General features: G+C 31.5%; 1 protein-coding gene across 1 annotated transcript; it reads left to right on the forward strand.

The window, feature by feature from the left end:
• Positions 1-6,831: 6,831 nt before the first annotated feature.
• On the forward strand, positions 6,832-8,938 carry HELRODRAFT_170127 (hypothetical protein; the record flags this gene model as incomplete). The annotated part of the gene is made up of 2 exons (XM_009015943.1): positions 6,832-8,249; positions 8,458-8,938. The coding sequence occupies 2 exons, from the start codon at positions 6,832-6,834 to the stop codon at positions 8,936-8,938; spliced, it is 1,899 nt and encodes a 632-aa protein (XP_009014191.1).
• Positions 8,939-10,772: the final 1,834 nt, after the last annotated feature.

Raw genomic sequence — 10,772 nt, forward strand, 5'->3', positions numbered from 1 at the left:
ATATATATATATATATATATATATATTTATATATATATATATATATATATATATATATATATATATATATATATATATATATATATATATATATATATATATATATATATATATATATATATATATGCAAGCTTCCATGCAAATAAAAATAGATAATCTGGATGGTGTGTGTATGTGGTGTGTGTGTGTATGTGTGTGTGTGTGTATGTGTGTGTGTTGTGTGTGTACGCTGGATTGAGCATGTTGAATAATTCAGTGGAATAATTCAGTGGAAGTTTTGTAAGATAATTACAAAAAAAATGCAAATTCGTCTTGTGGCATATAATTTATCTTTGATTTATGCAATTTTAGCACGTAACAATGCAAAAAGGTATGCGCAACAAATTATTTCATTCGAAGGAAACTGCACTTTAAACTGAGTCGAACATGATTTGCACAACAATTATAATATTGTTGTAGTGAAGATTTTCAAAATAGAAGAACAATTATGTGGAATTCAATTCAACTTTTATCCATTTATTCCACGAAGGATGTTTCGTTGGTGCAAGCAAGTACAGTACAAATGCAAGTACATGCATCATTCGAGTAGATTGGATGTCAAATCTGAAGCACGCTGACTCGGTTCACACAAATATTTGAACCTTTGCAGCACGGTTTGCATCCATACGAACAGCATGCTTAAGTACCATGTACTTTACTTATACAAGTTGTGTACTGTTTGTACAGCTTTCACTCACATACATCACATGTACTTCTAACGTTCATATTATTGTACACCACCCTCGTGTTTGTTGTCTCTTTTAAATTTTGATTTTTTTTTTCATATGGAAATACGTGATCATACCGCACAGATTCCTTATTTTCTTCGTCATTTCCGCTTTCGTCCTCATCGTCATCGTCGACGTTCATGCCATCAACATCACCAGAATTATCATTTTCAACATCATCATAATAATATAAAAATAACAAAAATAAATGCATGTTAAATCTAGTCTTATCCTCTCTCTCTTTCTATCTTTCTTCCTCCCTCCCTCTCTCTCTCTCTCTCTCTCTTTCCCTCCTTCAGCAAATAAAGTGTCAGGTTCTTTGACAATGATAAACTTGCTTACATGAATTTAAACAAGAGCACACAAAATTACAAAATAAAATGAAAATATAGCAATAATCATATATCAAATGACCTCATACATTAACATTTTGAAGGCAGCCAACACTTTACTAAGTGTCCAATAGATACATCCACGCAGCCTGCACAACAACATAGATCCACACGCACACTCGTGTAATTTACCATTAGTAGTGCACAACTTCGTGAAGATAGTTGAATATCACTAACGACTCATCCACTTGCAACGGACTTGCATCCGTCACATTCGAAGAAGCACGTTGCCAAGCGTTGAGAAAACTAGCCAGGTTCCTTTCAAAACAAGCCTCAATTTTGAGAGTATGTTTTGAATTTAAAAGCAAAAAAATGTTAAAAATTACGAAGTTACATTAAATATTTTTTGCTGGCTTAATATTTTAGTTTTTCAAATAGGTGTCTCTTTAACGAGCATGTGAATTTTTCTTTAATAAACAAACATGGAGCCAATCATATTTTGTACGGCATGAATTTAACAATTTAATCGAGCTTTTCAAAAATAACTTGACGTCAAATATACAAATAAGATAAAGTCAAACAATTCAAAGGAATAAATAACAATTGAATTACTTATCAGAATCAGTTTATCAAAACAGCTTCAAACAAATCCAATAAAACAAAAAATCATCAGATAAGCAGATAAGTCTGTGCCGTGCAGCGCATCATTATAATGTTGGCTGGTCGGTTGGTTGGTGCATGGAGGTAGTGTATCTAGTTAGCAAAGCAAAACGTATCTGAACAACAACGCAATAAGAAGCTAGGGAAAGTCATAAATGTTTTAGGAACATATACAATATACATACATATTATTTCAATAATACAAAGTAAGTACATACATTCAAACATACGTCCTACATACACACGCGCATAAGAACATCAAGAGATGGATTTGTGGCAACAATTGGTTTGTGTACTGTACATAAAGGTTTCCATCCGATTTGGTGACGGTGTTGCCGACTTTGACGTTTATATGTTAACCTATATTTACATAGAAACATAATTCTGTTTCACCACAGTTTGCGATCTGTCTTCATAGAGTAGTGTATATATATCTCATTGCCATCTTCTTAAGGCTATTTCTGCAAATGTTTTAATTCAAAAATTTAATTTCATTTCGATGTTTTTTTTACACATTGATAATTTCAAAATACGAACAGTTGAAAAAACTGAAATGCAAAAGAATATCTATCATATATTTGTTTCATTCAAAATTCTCAAAACAGCCGGTCTCAATGAGTTTCTGCCGACGAATGTTCTTAGACAAAAGGTACGTAACAATACAAAAATGATGATGATATAAATATGACGATGATATAAACATGATATCAATGATGCCAAACATGACAATGATAATATACACGATAATGGCAGTTAAACCAGTTAAAAACTAAAAAAAAAACACCATGTAACACACAGAGCTCAAGATATTCCCATCTGTTTTGGGATGAAATAGATTAATTAATTTAATTACCACTGCACAATTCACCTTGAATGTGATGAGGTTTATGGAGAAAATGATTGCAGTATTTTAATTTATACACTACTGCTACTACATATACTACATATACATACTGCTGTATGTGTAAGTGAAAGTAAAATGATGCGATAGGGTTGTTGGAGTTTCTTGTTTGATTCACTTGAATGAAACTGTGTTAGTCTAACTGCGGTCTATCTAGGATAAACTTTCAAGTGTTTTATATTAAGGGAATAAAGAATTTAAAGAAAGGTTGCATGCATGCTGTTTATTAGTTGGGCTGGAAAGAAGAAAATGTTTATTATCTTTTTTCTAATTTTTGTATTTAAAATAATCTGCCATTCGTTCACTATGACGCTTCTCACAGATTGCTGGCTTCATGCTAACTTCATTCTGCTGCTTTTAGATCATATAATTTAAAAAAGTTGAAATGACTTTTGCACAAGTTGTTGGACGGGGTTTTTAAGATTAATCTTCTCTAGCTTTCCAGGTTTGCTTTACGTTGTTAACGACGTCTGCCTTCCAGGTTTATATAATGATCTGTTACATAAATTTCAATTTGAAAACTCTATTCAAATTAATTTCCAACTAAAAAATCAAATTTTTGAGACTTTCGGAAATAGGCGAAAAAATGTTTGAAAGTTATTTCGAAAATGCCAGGTACGCAAAGAAGCTGGGCCAAAGAAGAATTAAATGCAGATAGTACGCTTGATAGATATTCTACGTATGAATGTACGTGTATGTGTACGTTCGCACGTATTCACGTATTTACGTCTGTGTGTGTGTGTGCATGAGTGTGCATAAGTGTGCATGTATGTTTGTACGTATGTGTGTATATCTGTGTGTAGAGCCGTTAAACGCTCACACAAGTGTCTTTCATCCATACTTTATTTATTTATCTATTTAATTAACTTGCCTCAGGCCACATGCTTCCGAGCAAACAATTCATAAATCAAGGCAACGGCTTTACTGCACGTTGTTATTCATATCATTTTACGACACTTTACAAAAACTTTTCATTCCTGGAATTATGGAAAGTAACAAATTCAAATATTATCAATAATTTTTCGTAATTTGCATCAGCAAAAAATGAATGTGCTAGTGCATATGTGTGTTAGTGCATGACTGACACATGTAGCCTAATCACACAGGCCCGTTCACAATACAATACGGTCTATCATACGAACATGTAAACACAAATTAGAAATTTTCCTCAAACATGACAAATGATCTGTTTGATAAGATTGATGCAGACTGCCAAGCAGCTTGTCGTGCATCTCATTCCATCATCTTCATTATCTTAAATTCGAACATTTATTCAAAGACACGTTTCCTGTTCTTCCTTCCTCTTTTCCTTCTTCATTGTTTATCGTTATCCTCTTGAAAACCTTTTAAGAATAAGCTTGAGATAGCAAACAAAACTATTTAAACATGCAAGAAGTGTTCACATTTGGAATTGATAAAGTGGAGTTATTATATTGAGAAGATACACACGTGCATGTATACGACATTGTACATTAGCGATGAAATGGATAGATGTAACAAAATTTTTATGTTCGGTTTTAATACAGTCGCATACAACCATTTGTGAAGGCATTTGTGCCTATGTGTGGTTCTGCATCATTTCACAATGAAACTTTAAATTCGCATCTGTTAAAAATTCTAAATTCTAAATTAAATACTCGATGAACTTTAACAGTTATAACTTCTATACACTTCACTTCAGTGCAGTTTTTAAATTGTGTTTTTGATTATTTTTTTAATGCACAGCGTCCATTTCGGGGAGACGCTGTAATTCAGTTAAGTGCATGCATTCGATGTTGTTATTTATCGGCAACAAAGCACTTAGCCGCATGTACGAATATTGAAATGACGAGTTTTTATTTAATTAGTCTCGGAAATATTTTGTAAAATAAAAATGGAAATAATTCGATGAGCAAATATTTCCATTTCAAATAACATGAATGAATGTGAAGACGTACAAAACGAACGACTGAAGCACTTCCCTCTACCTGTCTTTCAATTATATTTTATTTCATTCATACTACGTAACTGGAAAACCCTGGAAATAATACGGATTCCGCTGAATTAGGGAATTGTATTGATGTGTCGTGATTAAAATGTTGAACTGTTGTGATGGACAGGTGCACTGTTGAGATACTTCAAGCATTACTCCATAGACAGTGCAGAGACTCAATGACAATATGAATACATCACTTGCGTTCCTAATTTAAACCTTTGCATTATTTTCCATGTGAATTCCATTATATAGAAATAAACACGCACATATACGAGCGTACGAGCAAACACACACACACACACACATACAAAAACATACAAACACACACACATGCATAAGTTGAATACAGACTTCTAGACGATTATAACACGGATAGTTAGTTTTGGAGGTAGCATCAATCTGAAGGAGGCATACTTTGCCTAATGTTCATATCAAGATTCTGCGGAAAGAATTTTCATTCAAGTTTTGTAGTGTTTATATCACGTCTTAAATCATTATTTTTTATTGAAAAGTTTAAATGCTTTAATATGTCAATTTAGTAAATTTGTTGTGATTGTTAAAAATTTTATTACTATTTTCAATATATTGAGTCTCTAATGGATACATTAAATTTTATTTAAATATTCATATATCGAAAAACGAAACTTTTACTTTTAACATAATAACTTTTGAGTGTTCGATTATTCAAATTTTGTATTTTACTGGTTTAACAATCGTTTGGTCTGTGCAGTGACTAACTGGAAACAATAGGCAAGGTTTATAAACGTTTATGATCTTCTATAACGCATTCTTTAGTTTCGGAATTTTTTATATTATACTTTGGCAAGAGGCATTGCTCGGGTTGGTATGAGTAATAAAGTAAGTTTTAAAATAAAACCAATTTTTGTGCCAATACGTTCAAGAAGCACGCCATCCTAACAGGTCTAAAACTACAATCGTGTTAAACGCATTCATAGATTTCCATTTTAATTTATTTACCAAAAAAACTTTATATTACTTTTCATTTATGTGAAGGATGATAGAAATAAATTGTTGTCAGATTTCTAATCATTATTTTGTTGCTCAACGTTTTGCTATAACATTTCAGCACATAACAATTTTTATTCAACACGCGTCAGTCATTTATTCAATAAATAAATGTTCAATCATTGTCATCACTTTTGTATTATTTTCTCTGCATCATCATTAATCACAAATGTTATATTTATAAACGATATATATATATATATATATATATATATATATATCCGTTATATATACGTTATACAGTGTTGTGTTAACTACTTAAAAAATGTAGTTAACTACTATAGTTAACTACTTTGAAAAAATCTAGTTAGTAACTACTTTTCAACTACTATGCACAACAGTAGTTAGTAACTACTCTTTAACTACCACATAGTAGTTAACTACTTTCCAAACATTGCCATTTAAAAAGAAACTGGTTGTCTTAACCTTGTATGCCCCACAGACAACTACATAATGCAATAGGTGTATATAATATGTATGTATATTATGTAAAATGTCTATTATATGTGTCCATATACAATATGTTATATATATAAATATATATGATATATTGTATATATGTTTTATATATGTTTTGCTCATTGTTGTATACAACCATTTGTTATCCAGCATGTGATATGATTAGTCATGCATAGCAAATGCATATTAGATGACCATGTCTGTTTTCAACAGTAACACAACAATGCATGCACACAAATAGGGGCGATCAAATATTAGCTTGTTATTATAAGTAGTTATGTAAAATAGTTAACTACTGTAGTTATTAACTACTAAAAAAATAGTTAACTACTAGTTAATAACTACTTTGAAAAAAATAGTTATTAACTACAGCTTAACTACTAGCAAGTAGTTATTAACTAGTAGTTAACTATTTGTAGTTAATAACTACACACCACTGACGTTATATATATATATATATATATATATATATATATATATATGTATGTATATATGTTATATATACATGAATAATGAGCAGCAAGATGAAACAATAGTTAAGGTCGGGGTCTTGCTGATGAAATGATTGAATTGGAATGCAGGGAGATCTCCGCCACCTACCACACTTGCATGTGACGTGTGTTGTTGATACTTTGATACAATTAATTAGGAAAAATTAATAAAAATTGAATCGATATTAATGATATATTATTTTTTATTATTTGCCAGATAATGGATATAGTTTTCATAACGGACGTACCTCTGCTCTCAACGAGATATTCCCTCGAGCAAAGATCGCAAGATGGAACAACAGCAGCAGACAACAACTTTCCATTCACACAACCACTTCCACAAAAGATACTTTCTGGTTTCAGCGAACATTTATACAACGCTGATCAGCAGCAGGAACTACAACAAACTGGAGATGAATGCAACTTTTTAAACTTCATCTGGGCTTGCGCGTTGATGGTCCTATGTTATTTGGGTTACCTGGGCAATGTCCTCAGCTTCCTGGCTCTCAACAGAGATCGTCGTAACTCTGCAACGATGCTTTTGCAAGCTCTATCAATTAGTGACATCGTGTTACTAATATCGGTGAACATCACCGACGCAGTTCCTTATTATTGTGACTACATCGGTTCGTGTGTCAATCCATGGAAATCATGGCCTCCTATAAGGTATGTTTGGATTCTTACTCCAATTGGGCATATGTGCAGCATCTGGCTGGTAGTTCTTGTGGCTGCAAATCGTTATTGGGCTGTATGCAAACCTCATTCGGCCTCTCAAACCTGGTCCAACAAGAGAACATTCAGTTATATTGTTGTTGTCTTCAGTATTGCATTTATTTTCAATGTACCGAGATTTTTCGAATACAAAATAGTCGAAGTAAAAGAAGAAAAACTGTTGAATGCCTCAATAAATCCAAGCTATCTAAAACCACTGGTCACATATAGTCATGATAATACAACCCCACCTTACAACAAAGGAGACAATTTTGCAGTTGTAAACGTTACAATTCCTAGCTCCAGTGATACAAATTTATATAAAAATGACCAGGGTAAGTACAACATTTTAAACAATGGAATTTTCATTCCTCATTCATACAACAATGAATCCAGTAAGAGTAACAGAACATACAAGAGACAAGCAACTTACGGCCATAAAGAACAAACCACATCCTTTGGCGAGAGTACACTCTATAAAGTTGGCTACAAAGTATTTCTGGTCAACACATTTCTAGTTATTATACCAATACCAATGCTGTTTGTAACGAGCCTCTGGATAATTCGGTCGTTGAAAAAATCAGTCGAAAGAAGCAGGTCTTATCTCGCTCCGCCAAACAAATCTCAATCGTTTTCTTCGAAAAGTGGAGTTCCTCTCGATGAAAACAACAAAAACCAAGACGTGAAAACTTACGAGGATAAACAAATTAATAATAATGCTGACTCTGTCAAAAGTTTGAGTGCAAAAAATAAAAAGCCGTTAACTAGAAGCATTCGTGTCAAAGAAGAAAAGGGCGTCAGTAAAAACAGATTTGGTAGTAGTATGAAAAAAGTGTCGGCATCCAAAGAAATAACATTTTTACTGGTGACCGTAATATTAGTAGCAGTTGCATGTCAAACTCCTCTGGCTCTTTTCCATTTCGTCAGGTTATTAAAAAAATTTGTTTCAAATTAAAAATAATAGTTTATTATAAACAAAATATATTGAACACTCGTGATTTATTTCAACAAAATGATATGTATGTAGCCTATATAAAACAAGTTAGTTAGTTACCAAAACTTTAAGATCCTGCTTTTTATTTTTGATAAATTCTCATAAATTTAATAATTTTTAAAATTATTACAAAAATTTCAGATATGCATATTCGTACGGATGCAGAGACCTAGTATATTATTTGGAGTCTGCCAGCAAATTCCTGGTCAACCTCAACAGTTGCATCAATTTTGTACTCTACTGTGTTCTCAGTCCTAAATTTCGAGGTCTTCTCAAGTCACTGATCAAATGTCAAAGCCCAGAAAATCAAAAACAGTCGCGTCCTTTATTAAATCAAGAACGTTCTTTTAAATTGGAGAAAAAGTCAAATAGGACTAGTATCAGCGCTAAACGTGACGAAGATGAAAAGATAATAAAGTTGTCGGATAAAGAAAGTGACAAAGAAGATAATGATGATGAAACAAAAGCTCTTGTAGCTGTTGTTGTTGCCGAAACGCCAATATTGACCAAAATAGAAACTATTGCCACAGACGAGCCAGCCACAGAAACGGAAATGGTAGCGCTGTTGGACAACGAAAATGTTGAAACCACGATAGAAAAGAGAGTTGAAATTAATGATTAAGAGCTGTTTCAGAAGTTTTTAAATGTGTTCTAATATTCTCACAACTTTGTATGTGTTGTAAACAGTTATTATCAGCTTTGAAAAAAAATTATTTTTAAATCTATTTATCATTATTTGAAACTGAATATTAACTGTCAAAACTATTTTCAATTGCAATTAACTTGTTGGAAAATCCTAATGTTACTTTCATCAAAAATTTTGGACATAAACCAAAATTTTCTAGGTATGATATAACAGTCGAATCAAATGATAATAATTTAACGAAAAATAAAAACATTGGCATATATTCAAGTAATGATTGCATTGATTCGTTGTTGGTAACATACATTATGTATAAGACCCATTTGACTCAATTTGAAAAATTATTCTGAGAACAAATGAAAAAAAAATAAAAAGGTTGTAAACAAGTACAAGTACTTGATGTCAAGATGTTTAGTAACAGTAAAATTTATTGAAGTCTTGATCCCGAAACTTGCACTGCTAGACAATTGGGTACCTGCTGAATAAATTTTATGCCGATTGGTGCCAAATCTTCAACCTTAGCGAACCAGCGACAACCAAATTTCAAACAGTTAGCTGACGCAGGTGTTTGCTAGTCATACAAAAATTTGTCTTGTCTTCGAAAATTGCCTTGAATGTCAAATATTTCGTTGATCTGTTACAGCGAGAACATGGCGCGTTAGAGTGTTGAGTTAATAACGTGGTACAGCAATAAAATACATGAATTCAAACAACCAGATCATTCACAAAGTGCTTATAAGAATTAATTAGATCCATTCTTAAAATTTTAAATAAAAAGAACTTACAGACATACAGATAAAAACACACAAGTATTCTCAGATAAAGTTTAACCTTTTTTTTATCAAACAAACACAAAATAAAATTAGCGAACTGATAAAAAAATAAATCCAACTAAACCTTTAACCCTAATTAAACAAATTATTAAACATATAATACACTAGAATTATATAATTGTACAATTATATATACATTACATATATAAATATATATATATATATATGTGTGTGTGTGTGTGTGTGTGTGTGTGTGTGTGTGTGTGTATACAGTATTGTATGAATTCTACCGAATTGTTGGTATTAATTCAATTTAAAGTTTGCCTTTTCAATTTTCCTTACTAGAATTTGTTCAATTTGTTGAAAAGAGAATTATCCAAGTTCATCATATAAATTTAATTAAACTGTTGTTATCCAAATTTGTCATGAAGATAAGGCCTTATTTCGATTTTTCATAAGTCATCTTCAGTGCAGGTTTGATTTATATAGTTTCTTTAGACAAAGCAGAGTTCTTTAGCTAAGTTCATTAGTTGGTGTCGTATTCTTCCTCTTTGTTGTTGTAATTTTTTTGTTTTTCATTGTTATTGAAGTTAGTATTAAGGCGTTGAGTTTGTAATGATGTTATTCTTTGTTGTATGTTTATTTGGGGTTTATTGATATCTATAAACTCCATCACTGGAGCAACAATCCAGCAGAGTTCGGTACAAACACAATGGTAAACACAACAGCAAATTGGACAAAAGAGGATCATTGATAATGATGATATCTATTAGGACAGCTTCTGCTTCAACAAATTGAACAACGTCCAGTAAATTCTAGTAAGGAAAATTGAAAAGACAAACATTAAATTGATTAATGCCAACAATTTAGTAGAATTCATACAATACTATATAAAATATGGTCTCCTTTCAACATATATATATATATATATATATATATATATATATATATATATATATATATATATATAATACAAAAATTATATATATATACATATATATATTTGTGTGTGTGTGCAATTATTGATGAAAATCACAGCA

Source organism: Helobdella robusta (genome assembly GCF_000326865.2).
Source record: "Helobdella robusta unplaced genomic scaffold HELROscaffold_17, whole genome shotgun sequence".
In the NCBI taxonomy this organism is placed as follows: Eukaryota; Metazoa; Annelida; class Clitellata; order Rhynchobdellida; family Glossiphoniidae; genus Helobdella; species Helobdella robusta.